We start from the raw sequence: 18,503 nt of genomic DNA, 5'->3' as shown, positions 1-18,503 counted from the left end.
CTATTTCTGTAAAGCTGGTAGTCTTTCATTCTTAAAATAATTTGAATTTTCTCTGCTTTTCCCCCAGTCTGTCTAGCCAAAAATTTGTAAACTTTGTTGATTTTTCAGTGGAATCCATGTTTGCCACTTTTATGCATGCAGCAAAGCTCTGAATGTTGACAGGAAGAAGAACAAATCTTTCAGACCAACAAAAATCCTTACAAACCTACCTCCTTTCCTGATCCCCTAGTTTATAACAAAACACAGGTGTATTTATTCTTCCCAGAAAACTCCAGTAAGATGGGGATTTTCTGCTCTTCCAAAAACCAATCAAGGGAAATTCTCACTGAGGAACATATACCAACCCAGTATGGGGAACTATCTCCCATCCTGAGATAGCATTCTCAGGAACCAGTGGAAGTCCTCCAAGAACCAAAATGTCTGAAAATTAAATTGCCTTTGATACATGTCCTGAAAGTCTTGAAAATTAAATGGTCTTTAAACAAAAGTCAATAGCAGTAGGTCAGTACCTGTGTGTTAAAACTGAAATCCTACCCTCCTCGGACAACAGAAAAAAATCCAGGATGTAAACGAAATAGCCATCATAACCAAGAATATAATTATGTGAATGAGAAAAAACAATTAGCTGAAGCCAATATTTAAATAAATCAGATGCTAAAATCATCTGGGGAGAACTTTAAATCACTCATTATTAAAAGATACTTATTCAAACACAAAATTTCCTAAAACAAATGAAAAACATAAAATTCCATAGAAGAAACAAATTAAACAGAACCAAATGAAATCAGAGAAGTGAAAAACAACTATTGGAAATGGAGGTGTTGAAGACAGACTCAGTGAATTTGAATACATTTGAATAGAACTCAGCAATCTGAACAGAGACAGAGAGAGAATAGCCTTCAAAAAATGAAGAGAGTCATGAGGGCCTTTTGGGACAAATCCAGGAGATCCCACATTTTATCATCAAAAGGAGAAAAAGAGAGTGAGACTGGGAAAGTATCATAAGAAATACACCAGGAAACTTCCAAATATGGTGCATAACACAATCCTATATATTCAAGAAACTGAGTGATCTCCTAGAAAAGAAATAATGCAAGAAATTTATGCCAAGACACCTCATAAACACACTTCTGAAAACTAAAGGCAAAGAAATTATCTCCAAAGCAGAAAGAAAAAAATAAAATATTTTTCCTAAAGAAATACCATTCAAATTCAGTGTATGTGTTTCCTGAACTTTATCAGCCAAAAGCATTTTCTCAGGCACCAAAAGAAAACTGGTATTTAGCAAAGATGGCCTTAAGGTTTGAAAGTAAACTCAGTGGTTGTGTGTGTGTGTGTGTGTGTGTGTGTGTTCGCGCGTGCGTGCACGCGTGCGCACCTGTACAGACATACATGAGCAGTATAAAATACTAATTTTTACATTTCAAATTGACTTTTTTCTGACAAAGTCTATTACTCTTCTTTTACTTTAATGTTTTTGTTGTCTATAAGACATTATATTTATAAATAGTTTCTATCAATTTGATTTTTATTTCTGTGGATGCATATGTGGTTTTATTTAGGTTTATTCATAGGTAAGTTTCTTTTGAAACTACTTTTAATCTAATGTATAACAGCATTGGCCATTATTTATTTAATTAATTTTTGTCTTTTTTTTTTTCTGAGTTTCTGAGATTTAATCTACCTACAGTTTAGGCTACTTTATATTTTCCTGTGGGTCAAAAATTATTTTTGTACAGTTATCTTTGTGCCTGTGCTTCAATGTACATGGATTTTTATACACTTTTTTTAAGTTTTCTGAACTAAGACTCTAAAATATTGTAATTTATGTTTGTAGTAATAAGTAAAAAAAATAAAAAGTAAACTTAAAGAAAAAAAGGAAAGCATTTTAGAAGCATGCTAAATATATAATGAAGACCTGTGAGGGTAGCTGGAAATAACATCTGTATATATTGTTAATGAGAGAGTTATCTGTCACATTTGTTTTGTAAAGTAAAAGGCAATAATTAGTAAAAATTTAAAAGTCATAGCAATTATTCTTTTCAATGTGATAAGTGCTTTTTATTTATTAAATATCTAAGAAATATTGTATGAATAAAACCTCAAATATTCAGTCCATATTTGGTTATTAAGGGCCGTTTTAAACAATTTTATGAATAAAATGTAGTTTTTGAGCACTCATAGACTTAAAAGTGGAATGAATTTATAAAATTATTGAAAGAGCCCTTTCATTTAACTGACACAAACTCATGGGTAGTTATGTACAGGCATGCCTTGGAAGTTTCCAGTTACAAGACCACTGCAGTAAAGTGAGGCACACAAATTTTTAACTTCCCATTGCATATAAAAATTATGTTTATACTATACTGTAGTCTTTTAGGTGTGCAATAACATTGTGTTGATAGTGTAAACATCCTAATTATAAAACGCTTTATTGCTAAAAAGGGCTAACCAACATCTAAGACTTTACTGAGTCATAATCTCCTTGCTGGTAAAGGGTCTTCCCTTGATCTTGACGGCTGTTGACTGATCTGGGTCATGTTTGATTAAAATCAGAGTGGATGTGGAAATTTTAAAAAATAAAACAACAGTGAGGTTCACCACATTGTTTGATCTTCCTTTCACCAATGATTTCTCTGTGGCATTGCTGTTTGATAGCATTTTAATCACAGTAGAACTTCTTTCAAGATTGGAGTCAGTTCTTTCAAACTATGGGACAGCTTTATCAACTTAGTTAATATAATTTCTATGTAGTATTCTAAATCTTTTGTTCCACTGTAACAAAATCACAGCACCTTCACCAGGAGTGGATTCCATCTCAAGAAGCCACCTCCCTGGCTTATCCATAAGAAGAAACTCCTCCTCTGTTAAAGTTTTGACCTGAGTCTGCAGCAAATCTGTCTTCAGGCTCTACTTCTAATTCTAGTTTTCTTCACATTTCCACCACATCTGCAGTTACTTTTTCCGTTGAAGTCCTAAACACCTCAAAATCCTCCATGAGGCCAGGAAAAAACTTCTTTCAAACTCCTGTGAATGTTGTTAGTTTTTCTTCCCCAAAGTCATAAAATTGCATCAAATATGATGAATTATTTCTAGAAAATTTTCAATTTGATTTATACAGAGCCATGAAAGGAATTTATATATATATTCCTTTCATGGCTCTATAAAGAATCTGACATAGTGCCCGTGAGGAGGCAGTGCCTATATATATACATACATATGTGTGTGTGTGTGTGTGCATATATGTGTGTGTGTGTGTGTGTGTGTGTGTGTGTGAGTTTGAACTTTTTAAAATTTATTTCTTTGATAGTAGGATTTGAAATTCAAAACTCTCCTTGATCCATGGACTACTGAATGGATGTTGTTTCAGCAGGCATCAAAACTGAATGAATTTCATTGCATATCTTCCTCACAGATCTTGGGTGATCAGGTGCATATTTTGAAAGCAGTTTCTTTTTCTGAGCAGTAGGTCTTATGTGTGAGCCTAAAGCATTTAATAAAAATGTTCTTATAATAGATGTGCTGTCATCCAGGATTTCTTGTTCTATTTCATAGAGCAGAGAGTGTAGATTTAACATAATTCTTCAGGGCCCTAGGATTTTCAGAATAGTAAGTGAGCACTAGCTTCAATGTAAAGTCACCAGCTGGCGACTTCAACTTAAAGTCACTAGAGTCTAATGAGAAAGTCAACCTATCTTCTTAAATTTGAGGCCAGGCATTGACATCTCTTCTCTCATTAAAATATGAAGATACGTGGTATCTTTTTCCAAAGAAGGCTGTTCCATCTACACGAATATTTCTTGTTTTGCATAGTCACCTTCTTGAATAATCTTAGCTAGATCTTCTGCATAACTTGCTTTAGCTTTTTATCAGCACTTGTTGCATCACATTGCACTTGTTTGTTTGTTTTAGGGCTGTACCCCAGCATACAGAAGTTCCAAGGCTGGGGAAGATTCAGAGCTACAGAGGCTGGCCTACACCACAGCCAAAAAACACTGGATCTGGGCTGCATCTATGAGCTATGCCACTTGTGGCAATGCCAGATCCTTAACACACTGAGCAAGGCCAGGGACAGAACCTGCCTCCTCACAGGCACTATGTCAAGTTCTTAACCTGCTAAGCCAAAGCGGGAACTCCCCACATTGCACTTTTATGTTATGGAAGTGGCTTCTTTCCTTAAATCTCATGAACTAATGTCTGCTAACTCCAAACTTCTCTTTTGCCGCTTGCTCACCTCTCTTAGCCAAAGAGAGTTAAGGTTCCTCTGCACTGAGTTTTCACAAATCTTCAGTGTATAAAATTCAGTCTAGTTTATTTTTCCAATATGTACTCATTCAAGTAGCCTCTGGGCTAATAACTAAACAATTAGGACACTATTGTGACTGCTGTGATCTTCTATCCAGACTGTTAAAACTTTCTCCCTATCAGCAAAAAGGCTGTTCTACTTTCTTATTATGTGTGTGTTCACTGGAGTAGCACTTTTAATTTCCTTCAAAAAATCTTCCTTTGCATTCATAGCTTGGGTAACTGGCATGAAAGGATTGGCTTTCACCCTATTTCAGCTTTCAAGATGACTTCCTCATTAAACATAATCATTTCTAGCTTTTTATTTATGTAAGAAATGTGTGATTCTACTTTTTGCTTGAACATATAGAGGCCGAAATAGGATTATTAATTGGCCTACTTTCAATATTGTTGTGTCTTAAGGACTAGGAAGCTCTGAGGAGAAGGTAGATGTGTTCAATATTGTACTCATTCAAGTAGCCTCTGGGCTACTAACAAAACAATTTTGTTACCATATCTTTATGTTTTCTTGTATCTATGTCTTTATTTACAGAACGATGAAACATTAAATGTAAGCACAAAATGAAAAATGACAGCAAAAATATAGTTGAGAATTACTATAATTTTGGTTGAAAAAAAATAAATTTTGGTGGTGGAATTAAATGCTTGTTAAATTTTACTGTAATGAAAATTTAATTTAATTTAATTTAATTATTTTATTTTATTTATTGCTTTTTTAGGGCTACACCTGTGGCATATGGAATTTCCCAGGCTAGGGGTTGAATCGGAACTACATCTGCTGACCTACACCACAGCCACAGCAATTCAGGATCTGAGCCATGTCTGCAACCTATACTGCAGTTCATGGTAACACCAGATTCTTAACCCACTGAGCGAGGCCAGGGATTGAACTCACAACCTCACAGTTCCTACTCAGATTCATTTCCACTGCACAGCAATGGGATCGCCAAGAATTTTATTTTTTAAAAAACACATCATAAAATAGGAGTTTTGTGGGGTTCCTGCTGTGACACAGTGGATTAACATTCCCAGTGCAGCAGCTCAGGTTGATGCAGAGGTGCAGGTTCAATCCCCAGACTGGCACAGCATGTTAGAGGATCCAGCATTTCCGCAGCTGTGGCTTGGTTTCAGTCCCTGATGTAGGAACTTCCATATGCAGCAGGTGCAGACTCCTCCGCCACCGGAAAAAAAAAAAAAAAAAAAAAAAAAAAAGACAAAAAGAAAATAAGAACTTGACATAGTTCCTTTTTTAAAACTGCAGTCAAGTGCTTGCCATTACAATCAAAACTGTAAGTATCAAAATGACTATAATAGGCAAGGCAAGGCAATCTACAGATTCAACAAAATCCCTATCAAATTACCAATGGCATTTTCACAGAACTATAACAGGAAAAATTTAAATTTGTATGGAAACACAAAAGATTCTAAATAGCCAAACCAACACAGAGAAAGAAAAATTTAGCTGGAGGAATTAGGCTCCCTGACTGAAGACTATACTACAAAGCTACAGACATCAAAACAGTATGGTACTGTCATTAAAATAGACATAGATCAATGGAACAGGATAGAAAGGCCAGAATTAAACCTGAGTATTTATGGTCAACTAATCTATGACAAAGGAAGCAAGAATATGCAATGGAGAAAAGATTGTCTCTTCAACAAGTGGTGCTGGGAAAATTGGACAGCTACATGTAAAAGAATGAAATTAGAACACTTCTTAACACCATATAGAAAAATAAACTGGAAATGAAATAAAGATCTAAATGTAAGGCCTGATAATATGATACTCTCAGAAGAAAACACAGCTGAAATTCTCTGAAATAAACTTCAGCAATAGCTTCTCAAATTCACTTCCTAGAGTAATGATCATAAAAACAAAAATAGACTAATGGGACCTAATTAAAATTAGAAGGTTTGCACTCAAAGAAAACTATAACCAAAATGAAAAGACAATACACAGAATGGGAGAAAAATATTTGCAAATGAAGCTACTGACAAGGTCTTATCTCCAAAATATTCAACATCTCCTGTAGCTGATTGTCAAAACAACAACAACCCAATCAAAAAACCCAATCAACAAATCCCAATCAAAAAAAAAAAAATGGGGAGAAGATCTAAACATAGAGTTCTCTAAAGAAGAGATATATGGAAAAAAACCCAATCAAAAGAAAAAAAAAATGGGGAGAAGATCTAAATAGACAGTTCTCCAAAGAAGAGATATATGGATCATCTAATATTACAACACTAATTATTAGAGAAATGCAAACCCAAACTACTATGAGGTAACACCTCATATCAGCCAGAATGGCCATTATCAACAAGTCTTCAAATAATAAATGCTAGAGAGAGTGTGGAGAAAAGAGAACCCTCCTACACTATTGGTGGGAATGTAAATTAGTGCAACAAATGCACCAAAAGTGTATGGAGGAAAAACTATGGAAGTTCCTCAAAAAAATACACTGATCCAGCAATCTCACTTCTGGGCATCTATCCAGAGAAAACCATAATTTGAAAAAATCCATGCACCCCAATGGTCACAGCAGCATTATTCACGTGAACAGACATAGAATCATCCTAAAAGTCCATCAGCAGAGGAATGGATAAAGAAGATGTGGTACATAATACAGTGGTATATTACCCAGCCTAAATCAGAATGAAATAATGCCATTTGCAGAAACATGGGTGGACTTAGAGTTTATCATGCTAAATGAAATTAGACAGTAAAAGATAAGCATATGATATCACATATATAGAATCTAAAAAAAAAAGATACAAATGAAATTATTTGTAGAACAGAAACAGACTTTGAGAAACTTTTGGTTACCAAATGGAACAGATTGGGGGAAGGGATGAAATTGTGGTTTGGGATTGGCACATGCACACTGAGGTATATGGAATAATTGCCAATGGGGACCTGCTGTCTAGAACAGGGAATTCTATCCAATATCCTGTGATCATCTATATGGGAACATAATCTGAAAGAGAATGCATGTGTGTGCTTGTGTGTACATATGCAACTGAATCACTGTTGTACAACAGAAATTACCAGAACATTATAAGTCAATTATATTTTAATAAAACTTTTAAATATGAAAAAATAAGTAATTTGGGGGGGGTTCTGATTGTATACAGTAGCTGAATATTTAAGTATTTATTCTGTCCTCAAAGCCTACCATAGTGCTCAACTCCATTAGGCATATTCCAGAGGGAAATAATTTATTCCCTCTCTGTTCCCTTTGGATATATTTCTCTCACTGTCCTTCTCTTTCCTACTATTACAATTGCTTATATACTTTGGGTTTCATACATTTATTTTTCATCCTAAAACTTCATCATAGAACTTTTTATATAACTTTTATTAATTTTATGATAGACAAGAGCTCTCTTTGCCTTGAAAAGGTAAAAAACTTAGACAACCACCACACCATGGATTTGAAATTCACCACCTCAAAATGAATCTTTTTCCTTTTTAATTATTTATTTATTTAAAATTTTAAGGCCACGCTTGCAGCATATAGAAGTTCTCAGGTTAGGGATCAAGTTAGAGATACAGATGCTGGCCTACACCACAGCCACAGCAACACAGGATCCAAGATACATTTGAGACTGACACTGCAGTTTGTGGGGTTGGACAACATCAGAGCCTTACCCATTGAGTAAGGTCAAGGATTGTATCCACAGCCTCATAGACACTATGTCAGGTTCTTAACCCACTGAGCCACAACAGGAAGTACATTGAAATGAATATTTAAGGAATAAACTTATAATAATTTGTATTTAATTTTATTCGTTCTCCCCAAATTAAATAAATTCTTGGAATTCAAAATATTTTTGTTGTTGTCATTCAAACACTAGATGTAAATAACTAACAATTTCTATCTGGGACCAAAAACAAACAAACAAAAATATAGCCTGCCACCTCAGTAAACAAAGTATGTTGCTGCCATCAAGTCATTAGACACTGTAGCTGCTTTCAGGGGAATTCAGAATGGGGAAAAATAAGAAACTGGCCCTAGGTAGTTAAGACTCAGATAAAGAAAGATTTCAATGAACTCTAGCCTTTGCATCTTCCCAAACATGGAAAAGTGCTAAAATCATTAAATTAAAACAGCTATTTGTTATTAACAATAATGTTTGACGTTCAACTGAATGGTTTTGGGTTTTTTTTTTGTTTTCCATTTCAGCAAAAAAATCCTATATATCTTGGCTCCTTCCTTATGCCTTTGGGGCAGTTCCTCAGAGGTACTTAAGAGTCTTGTCTTCTAGGCAATAGTGGTCAGTAAGGTCCCGAAAGAAAACATAATTTTCAGCTTCTAGGTTGTGCTTTTTTTAGTCCTTATTGACAGCATCTATTTTATCTAATTTTTTTTCCCTATTATAGGATGCTTCAGACTATAAATCTAAAGAAAAATCCAATAACGCAAATGGCCTCTTGTGCTCCACTTAAAAAGTAAAAGAAGGGGGTGAAAAAGATGAAAAATTAATGGCTGAAAGGTCCTATCTTGGTCACTATGTAACTATTATAGGTAGAAGAAAAGCCAAGTATCTCTGATTCTGAGATGTTATACTGTTGACTTCACTGCATTAAACTGAGTTATGTTGTAGGAATTGCAGATGTTATGAGTTTACCTTTATCTAATGCTGTATATATTTCCAAGCACTTTAAAAAATGAATGGTATTCATGTGCTTTCTTCAAATATGGAATTTGATATTAATATTATAAATACCTTAAGTGTTCCATGAGCATTTTTTTTTTAATTTTTCAAGACAGGTAATATGCAAATCGGTGGCTACCTTGAGAAACACCATACATTCAAGTACTCTTCTCATTTCTACAGAATACAAAGGAAGGAAAAGATTGCCATTGCATACAACATTTACAAATAAGCTTTTAAGAGATTTTTGAAAACTTTCAAGTTTTCTGTAGTCATATTAAACCCATATAGCATGAAATTGTATTTTCCATTTTAAGATAAAACTGAATTTATTTGATTCAACACCCATTTCTGATAAAAACTCTCCAGAAAGTGAGCAGAGAGGTAATCTACCTCAATGTAGTAAAAGCCAGATATAACAAACCCAGATCTAACATCATCCTCAATGGTGAAAAGCTGAAAACATTTCCTCTAAGATCAGGAACAAGACGAGGATGTCCAGTCTTGCCACTTTCATTCAACATAGTTTTGGAAGTTCTAGCCATGGCAATCAGGAATAAAAGGAATCCAAATTGGAAAAGAAAAATGAAAACTGTCATTCTTTGCAAATGACATGATACTACACCTAAAGATGCTATTGGAAAACTACTAGAGCTCATCCATGAATTTGGTAAAAATTCAGGATACAAAATTAATACATAGAAATCTCTTGCATTCCTATGCACTAACCATGAAAGATGAGAAAGGGAAATTAATGAAACAATCCTATGCACCATCACAGCAAAATTAATAATACACCTAGGAACAAATCTTTCTAGAGAGGAAAAGACCTAAACTCTGAAAACTATAAGACATTAATGAAAGAAATCAAAGATGACAATATAAAACATGTTCCTGATTTGGAAGAATCAATATTGTTAAAATGACTATATACCCAAGGCAGTCTACAGATTCAGTGCAATCTTTATCAAATTACCCATATAAAATAGATAACCAACACGTATCTAAATATAGCACATGGAATTGTATTCAGTATTGTTTAATAACCTATATGGGAAAAGAATCTTAAAAAGAATAATATATGATGTACATAATTGAATCAATTTGCTGTACATCTGAAACTAACACAACATTGTAAATCACCTACATTCCAATAAAATTAAATATATATATATATAATAAATATGAAACAACAAAATAAGTGGGTTATATTCATATCAGTTTCCTGTCTGAAATATTATACTATAGTTTTGCAAAAATTTTAGAGATTCTTATATCTTGTTCCTAGAAAAATCACTAAATGGTGACATCTTCTCCTTGTGACTAGCAGAAAGCTTCAGGACCCTAGCAGCATGATTGCTTGGTTGCAGTCACTTCCCCCTCCATCAAAATCATGTATGAACTGACCTTCCCCCACTTCCTCTTTGGAGTGGTATTTCAGAGCTACATGAAATGCTTCCTCCTGTTCTATAGTCCTAATTTTTCCCTAAATAAAAACTTAGCTTATAACTTTCACAGTGTGCATTTGTTCCAGTCATCTCTTAGCATAATATTTTTGAGGTTTATTCATGTATCTGCACATTCCTTTTTAGACCTATATATTCTATTGTGAGCACATTTAAAAACATTCCATCCATCTTTTGTTGGGCTAGTGGGTTGATTCTCCTTTTAATTTACTGTGAATAGTGCTTCTTTGCAGAACAATGCTGACTCACATGCTTTGAAAAACTTGAGGTTTCTGGAGAAGACAGGTTGGGGGTGGAGGGATGGGCTGGGGGTTTGGGATGGACATGCTATAAAATTGGGTTGTGATGATCATTATACAACTATAAATGTAATAAAATTCATTGCGAAAAAAGAAAGGTTTGTAAAGAAAATTGACCATAATAATGCTATCCAGTGAAAGAGTAACACAAAAAAAAAAGCGGCAGGTTTTTGTGATCTCAGGAACCCCTTAAAACTAGGCTTTTCAGAGGTTTATAATGAGAGTTTGCAGTTATATTTCCTTACCAATATAGGATTAATTTGAGAAATGGGAGAAGATATTTTATTTGTTCTTTAGCATTCAGTACCCTTGTATACTTGGTCAGTGTATTTTTTTCAAGAAGTCTGTGTGCTTTAAGAGAAAGCAACCAGTTTTTATTTCTTTGTAAACATATCAGTCTTAAGAACTTTTGTCATGTTTCCTTCAGTTGATAGGGTGGATAGTTTAAAGTGCTGCAACGAAGGGGTAAAGACATTATCTCAGTTTGTGTTTGAAATCGTTTTTTAGTTGAGCGTCTTCCTTAATAGCTTTTAGGATTCGCATATTTGGTAAAAATTTTATGAAAACATTTAGAAGTTCTTTTCTGGCTTTGAGTTTTTTTTTTTTTTTTTTTTTTTTGGTCATGAAGGAAAAAAATTCCTTTTGCAAAAATCCAGTAGTTAAAAATGTGCGCAGAAGACGTGTCGTGACTGAGCAATGTTCATGAAGATAATTTATACTGTTTGAGCACTGTAAAATCGTTTACGGGTTAACTACCTATTAAGCTAATGTCAGACACGTAACTGATAATGTACTAAGGTTCCAGAAACATGTTTTAGTTCTCGCATTCCAGTCCTCAGGGTTTCCAGAGTTAAGGAGAAGGCGGAGCATAGCGTTGGATTTTTGGAAGAAATCCTTCCCAAAGAAAACCTGCTTGCAGACATTGTCAGCTAATGCGCGGGCGTAACATGCGCAGCAGAGACAATTTTAAAAGATCCGGCAGCTTTCCTGGTAATTGGCTGTTTCCTTTAAAATTTTTGAATTTTTTAATATCACACCAAGAGGCTAGCGCATGTTGACTTTATGGTAGTGAAATGACTCCTCCAATCTAAACTTTTTCTTGGCATTCAGAACATCTTTAAGATTTGGAGATAACCGCAACGCCTGAAGAATTCGTGCGCGGAGTAAGACAGTACGTAGAGGAACCGGAAAAGCTCGAGGCCAAGATGGTGGTTGTAAAACGCAGCGTTGACGATTGGTAAGGGGCTACTTAGGTTAAAATAACTCTGGAGTTTGGAAGAAAATAACGTGTCTTTGGGAGATAGCTTTTACCTAGGAAGGACCTATGCAACATTGGAAAAATACCAAACCGTATTTTACAGATTAGCTTTCGGAACGAACATGGAACCTGGCGCGTACAACTTCCTCCCCCCTCCGGAGTGCCCGGTGTTCGAGCCTACCTGGACAGAGTTCAGTGACCCGCTTGGCTACATCGCTAAAATCAGGCCCATCGCTGAGAAGTCGGGTATTTGCAAGATCCGCCCACCCGCGGTAAGCCTGTGATGCAAAATTTAGAGTGAAAGTTCTTTTTATATTGAGCGCAGGGTCAGTTTGCTGTGTTAACAAGCCCTTACTTTAAAATTAAGTGAATCCTCTACGTAGCTGCTAATTTTTTATGTTGTAAATGTCTTACCAAAACATGTAGTCTGAAAACTTACTGTTGGCAGACCCCATGAACTAATAAATATGTATTTTAATAGCAAAAAGAGCCGATTAAATTTTGGTTCTGGGCTTTGCGAAAATTAGGACTTTTTGTACTATTTGTCTTTTATACTTGCCTTGAAGGACGTTTTAATGTATTTAGAAGTATTTCAGATGTAACTGAAGGTCTTAAGAAGTTACGTGAATTCATGCTACCGGGCCTTCGTGGTTTTCATTTTCTGGTGCATCTTGTGCCATGTCTGTAAAAATGATACTTTAAAATACTAGCCAGTGTGACTCCCTACCACCAGTTAAAGTGCTCTTATTTCGTTTGGAGGCCTTCCCTCTTGCTATGGTATACAGAAAACTGCACATTTGTAATGCTGTTTTGTTTGCCTGAATTCTGTATGCAAACTGAAATAGCTTATTAACAGTGTATACTAAACAACTAACACAATGTCGAGGTTATATGTCCACTTACTGTGCAACATGCTGTTCATCTTCAGCCTGACAGCATTATTTTCTTTCTGTTTGAATGTTGTCCCCCACCCCCCATAGTAGTAATTTATCTACTCTTCTTTGATACACTGCAAAGAATAGGAAAACATAATGTTCTGATCTTGAAAGCTAAACAGTTTCTTATCCATATTGGCTTTATCTTCATTTCATTAACAATCTTTCTCATAACTTTTCTCTCTTATTTGTTTTAAAGTCAGCTTTTATGCCTCAGATTGTGGCAGTTTGGGATTTTGTTTTGTTTTTTGTCTTCTTTTGGAGGAGTTATACCACAGAGAACTCTTTTTTTCCCCCCTGCAGTTATCTGAACTTAAAGAAGGAACAATTTGAAACTTTTGCAGTCGAAAATTTTAATCAGTTTTAAAATGGAGAGATAATGATGTTGCGAACAAATTTTTCTTTATGCTTTGCTTTGCCGTAATGGCCAGATTCTTCTAGGACTGGCAGCCTCCCTTTTGCAGTAGAAGTGAACAACTTCAGATTTACTCCACGCATCCAGAGGCTAAGTGAACTAGAGGTAAAATGGAAAGTCACTCTCTTAAAGTGGAATCTGAACTCCAGTCTTACTTTAATGTAGTTAAGAGCTTAGGTTTTGAAATTGAATACATTTTTGATTCTAACACCAGCTTCATTATTTCCCAAAATACTGATCTTGGAGAAAGTCGTATGCAAAATAACAGGACATGAAGGGAACTTTAAATTTCTGGAGATGAGTGACATATTTTTTGCTGTAGACTAGTCTAAAACTAAACTTACTAAGACAATGACTAAACTTCTTAAAGATGATGCACATTAAAAAACTGTAATTCCCCATGTTTTTTCTCCCTATATTATCATTTTGGATTTTCCCTGATTTCTTTACAGAAACAAAAATTTGGACAGAAATATGGTTCCCTAAATTTCTACCTTAAAGCAGGTAGTATATTTATGATTGTAATTAGAAGTGCATTAGAGTAAGTAGGAGAAGAAAGCTGTGTTTTTAAAATAGTCAAGAGTGTGTACATTCAGTTTAGTAGTATTTTTGGAAAACTTATGAATGGTTTGGGATTCTCTTTTCTATTAAAATTTTGATTGTGGTCAGTGGCTGAAAACTCCAGAATAAGTTAGGATAAGAGAATGATAATTGAGAAACTGGTTTCATGTCAAAACTTTTGATACAGAAAGGAAAAATGTTTTATTACCTTCAGTTGTGTTTCTGCAGATGCTAGATGGGGATCTTGAGGAATATATTAGATTGAGTCTAAGTAATGGTCTTATTCAGTCCTCATTAAGCCCAGAGATAATGCTTTAAATTTAGACAGGAAATATTTTGACACCAATGCATCATTTTCCGAACTGCTCTCTCAGCTTAAAGAATGAGCTTATTTAGGCTTTTTATAGATAGGCATGGTAGCCAGGTTCCAGCCTCACAGAAAGCTGTGGAAAACACAGAATAATATTTGCTCATTCATTTCACACCGAAACAAAGTTGGAATAAGGCTATATCATAGGGCTGTCTATTCTCTAGGCCCAGGCCAGAGTGAAATTGAACTATTTGGACCAGATTGCAAAATTCTGGGAAATTCAAGGTTCTTCATTAAAAATCCCCAGTGTGGAACGGAGGATCTTAGACCTCTACAGCCTTAGTAAGGTAAGGACACTTTGGCTTTTAAAAAGAAAACAGCAAAAAGCCTTCCTTTGGAGACCCTCTGGTTGAACATTGTATCAAGATGAGTAGACACCATGGAGAGAACATGAAGCCTGCCAACATTTTTTCCCTCTCAGTAGTGATTATTAGGTTATTATAGAGAAACCAGGTTTTAGGGAGAGCCAGTTGTTCCATGAAGATTTTTATTCTGAAGGGACTTCCTGTACCAATCCATATTAAAGCAGGTGGATTATGACTCAGTCTTAAAGATGACAGCCTTGCTTTGGGTGTTTGAAGTGTCACTTGGGATCTAGTGTTGCCAGCATTTCTTGACCCAGTCTTTGAGTTCTAGAATGACCAGTATTGGGGGTATTTTAAGCCTCACTGCAGTTTTTTAGGTTTACAGTGTGTGCACAATTAATCATACCCTTTATCCTTTCAGATTGTGGTGGAGGAAGGTGGTTATGAAGCCATCTGCAAGGACCGTCGGTGGGCCCGAGTTGCGCAGCGCCTCTACTACCCACCAGATAAAAACACTGGCTACCTTTTAAGATCTCACTATGAACGTATCATTTACCCTTATGAAATGTTTCAGTCTGGAGCTAACCTTGTGGTGAGGCCCCTAAGCTGGTTTGAAGCCTTATGTTGTTTTGTTCTTTTTGCTCTTACTTTAGCTTTTTTGGGTTGAACTTTCTCATGAGTAGTCAAGGTTTGAAGAATCTTAAGTTCATTGACAAAATTAAAAGATGCAATTAAAAAAATAAAAGAATTAGTTTTGTGAAGTATTTTGTAGCTGTATGAAGAAGTTTATACCTTCTAGGTTAGATAGTTGGGAACTGGACTGTTCCTTCCCTGCATATTACAGCGTTGGTATCTATTTGTGATCCTTTTATAATCAAGTTGTTAAAGTAAACGTGAAACAAAATTAGTTCTTTTTTTTTTTTTTTTTTTTTTTTTTGTCTTTGCCATTTCTTGGGCCGCTCCCATGGCATATGGAGGTTCCCAGGCTAGGGGTCGAATTGGAGCTCTAGATCTATGCCACAGCCACAGCAATGCAGGGATCCAAGCCACGTTCATGCAACCTACACCACAGTTCATGGCAACGCCGGATCCCTACCCACTGAGCAAGGCCAAGGATTGAACCCGCAACCTCATGGTTCCTAGTTGGATTCGTTAACCACTGAGCCGTGACAGGAACTCTAAAATTAGTTCTTATTTTAGTTATTCCTCATGAAATAGTTACAAATTTGCTAAACTTCTTGAGGGTAGTTCACATAAAAAGAGTTTAGGAATAAAACGCTGATGTTACTTAAGCTTAATTCAAACAGTGAGAATTGATTTAGCTTGATATCTTAGATAATGTTTATAGGTTCTTTTATCTGCAAAGCGCTTTTAAAATTATATGTATCTATGTGTATAAACATATTTAATCAACACATTTATATTAGATTTGATGGTTTTTTATTATCCCTTTGTCAGAAAAGGGAATTAGAACATAAAGGGAAGTCCATTGTATTTGCACAAGGCATATAGAAATTAAGGGTAAAACTCCAGGTTCAAACCTAGCAGTCTCACTAAAGAGATTGTGGGTCTTTGTATACATAAACAGAGATGTAGGAGTATTTTCATAATATATTCTGTCAACCCAAAGGACAAAAGAGGTAGGTTTGTATAATTTAGAAGTACAGCTTTTGTTGCCAGAGATTTAAGATGAAGAAATTCCTTGGTAATTTTCTGATTGTGAGTATGACTTGATTCCTGATGTTCCATTGTCCCCTGCCCCCAGCAGTGTAACACTCATCCATTTGACAGTGAGGAAAAAGACAAGGAGTATAAACCCCACGGCATTCCCTTTAGACAGTCTGTGCAGCCTTCCAAATTCACCTGTAGTTGGTGGGCAAAAAGACTACAGCCTGATGTAAGTACCTCTTTTTTTCTTCCAAAAAGTGCTGGAATTTATCTGTGACTTGCTTTTGGGGATAGTTCATTTCTGTAAGACTTCCATTTTTTTTTTTTTTTAACTTATAACTGGTTCATGGTTGAATCAATTGAAAATGAATGACTGACTTTGTTTCATGGGTATGGGTTGTGATTGTTTTGACAGTTTTCGTTTTACACATTTTAGAAGCAAATTAATGTTTTAGAGGTTACTTTTATCAGTCTTGGGTTGGTTTTTAGGAAGATACTGTACAGTTTTTTGACCTGTTTGTTTTCCTTCTGTATTCTTTTATGAGATGGTCAGATGCTGCCATAAGCAGTGACATAAGACTCAGGAAAAAAAAATACATTATACTCAGGAGACACGGCAGAAAGCACGAGCATGGGGCAGGAATGAGGGGTGAGCCTAATCCACAGCATTAATTGGGGTTTCCACAGGAAGTGCAAGGCAGTTTAACCTGTTAGGATTGGCTTGTTAACAATTCTGATGAGCTTTAATCTACAGGGTGATTTCCTAATTTCCTGGCATATGGCCTTGTATTAAAACAGAAGTATTGTTTCCTAGAGTCCATGAGCCAAACATGGGAGATGTAACTGTGGATTGGTTAGTGTGCATTTCACAGGTGTGTTTTCTACTGAATGCTTTGCTATCTTGAAGAATTGGTAGCCTGGGAAAGGCAGTCTCTCCCTAGCTAGAAAAATTTTCAGGATGTCAAACATGATATACAGGAATCTTACTGTCTTGCCTTGCTTAGCCTGTTTTGTATGTTTGCATTCATTTTCATAACATTTCCATGTTTCTACTTCTAAAATATCTTAAATTAGGGTAAGGTTATGTATCCTTCTTATAAATGATCCTATTTTTTTTTTTTTTTTGGTCTTTTTGGGGCCACACCCACAGCATATGGAGGTTCCTAGGCTAGGGGTCTAACAGAGCTGTTGCTCCTGGCCTAGGCCACAGCCACAGCAACACCAGATCGAAGCCACATCTGTAACCTACACCACAGCTCACAGCAGCAGCAGATCCTTAATCCAGTGAGCAAGGCCAGGGAGTGAACCCACAACCTCATGGTTCCTAGTCAGATTCATTTCCGCTGCACCACAATGGGAACTCCAGTGATCCTAATTCTAAGTGTTAAAATATTTTAACATTAGATTATAGAATGAAGAGATGAGAAATAGTATTGTTCAGGTTATTGAAATTCAAGTGAATTTTGCACTAGAATTTTAGTTCTTTATAGTGAGAATTATCTGAAAAATTGAACAAGAAGAAATGAACATGTAATAACTCGGAAACATATACATTTATTTGAAAGTTGAGCACCAACCAAAGAGTGCAACAATTTTTCAAAATCAGACACTATAGACATTTTTTTCTTAAGAGTGGAATTATCCACTTTGCTGGAAAGTTTTAAAAATTCTTTTAAATTGTATGATTACTAAAAGACATAATGGGGTTGTACTTCCAAAATATTACCAGAAAGATTATACAGATGAATTCTGCATAAATCAGAGAAGAAAACAGATTTCTTTAGGGGTAAATTGTGAGGATTTATAGATGACGTTTTCCGTTTCATGCATAAGTGTTTGTATAGGAATTCATAGTAAGAGAGCTAAAAGATTAAGAGTTATGTGTGTTAATTCATGTTATAAAACAAGTATTAGCTCATTTAAAAGGTATGTGCCTTGCTAGCAGTCACCTAGGTAGTATGACATTAAGATAGTATGTCATAGTATGTAGTGTAAATCATATAATTAATGATATTTTGTATTATTATAAATATATAATATGTATATTTTCATATGTATTTTATATTTTAAATATAAGTTTCATTTTCTAAAATGATATAAATTATTGTTACTATAAATATACAATAAAATAAACTATATAAATAAGGGAAAATTATAAATGTATAACACACCTAAGAGTGCCACGCCTCCAAAGCTGATGGAAATTTCTGAAAAACACAGCCTGTCTTCAAACTTTTTATATTGACCCTATTTAATTTTTTTTTT

General features: G+C 35.1%; 1 protein-coding gene across 1 annotated transcript in view; it reads left to right on the top strand.

The window, feature by feature from the left end:
• Positions 1–11,643: 11,643 nt before the first annotated feature.
• The window catches only part of LOC110257883 (lysine-specific demethylase 5D-like), a 49,215-nt gene continuing 42,355 nt past the window's right edge, over positions 11,644–18,503 (top strand). Inside the window, 8 exon segments of the mRNA XM_085008960.1 lie at positions 11,644–11,716; positions 11,837–11,963; positions 12,088–12,256; positions 13,361–13,372; positions 13,374–13,439; positions 14,430–14,552; positions 14,992–15,162; positions 16,336–16,467. Coding sequence (XP_084865086.1) covers positions 12,107–12,256; positions 13,361–13,372; positions 13,374–13,439; positions 14,430–14,552; positions 14,992–15,162; positions 16,336–16,467 — 654 coding nt within the window. The 5' untranslated portion in view covers positions 11,644–11,716; positions 11,837–11,963; positions 12,088–12,106.

The sequence above is a fragment of the Sus scrofa genome, chromosome Y, assembly GCF_054392235.1.
Source record: "Sus scrofa isolate SSC_HxYL_T2T_F1_AM1 chromosome Y, Sscrofa_HxYL_maternal_Yorkshire_Landrace_v2.0, whole genome shotgun sequence".
NCBI lineage: Eukaryota > Metazoa > Chordata > Mammalia > Artiodactyla > Suidae > Sus > Sus scrofa.
The sequence above is the reverse complement of the archived record's forward strand: the minus strand, read 5'-3'. Positions and strand labels throughout refer to the sequence as shown.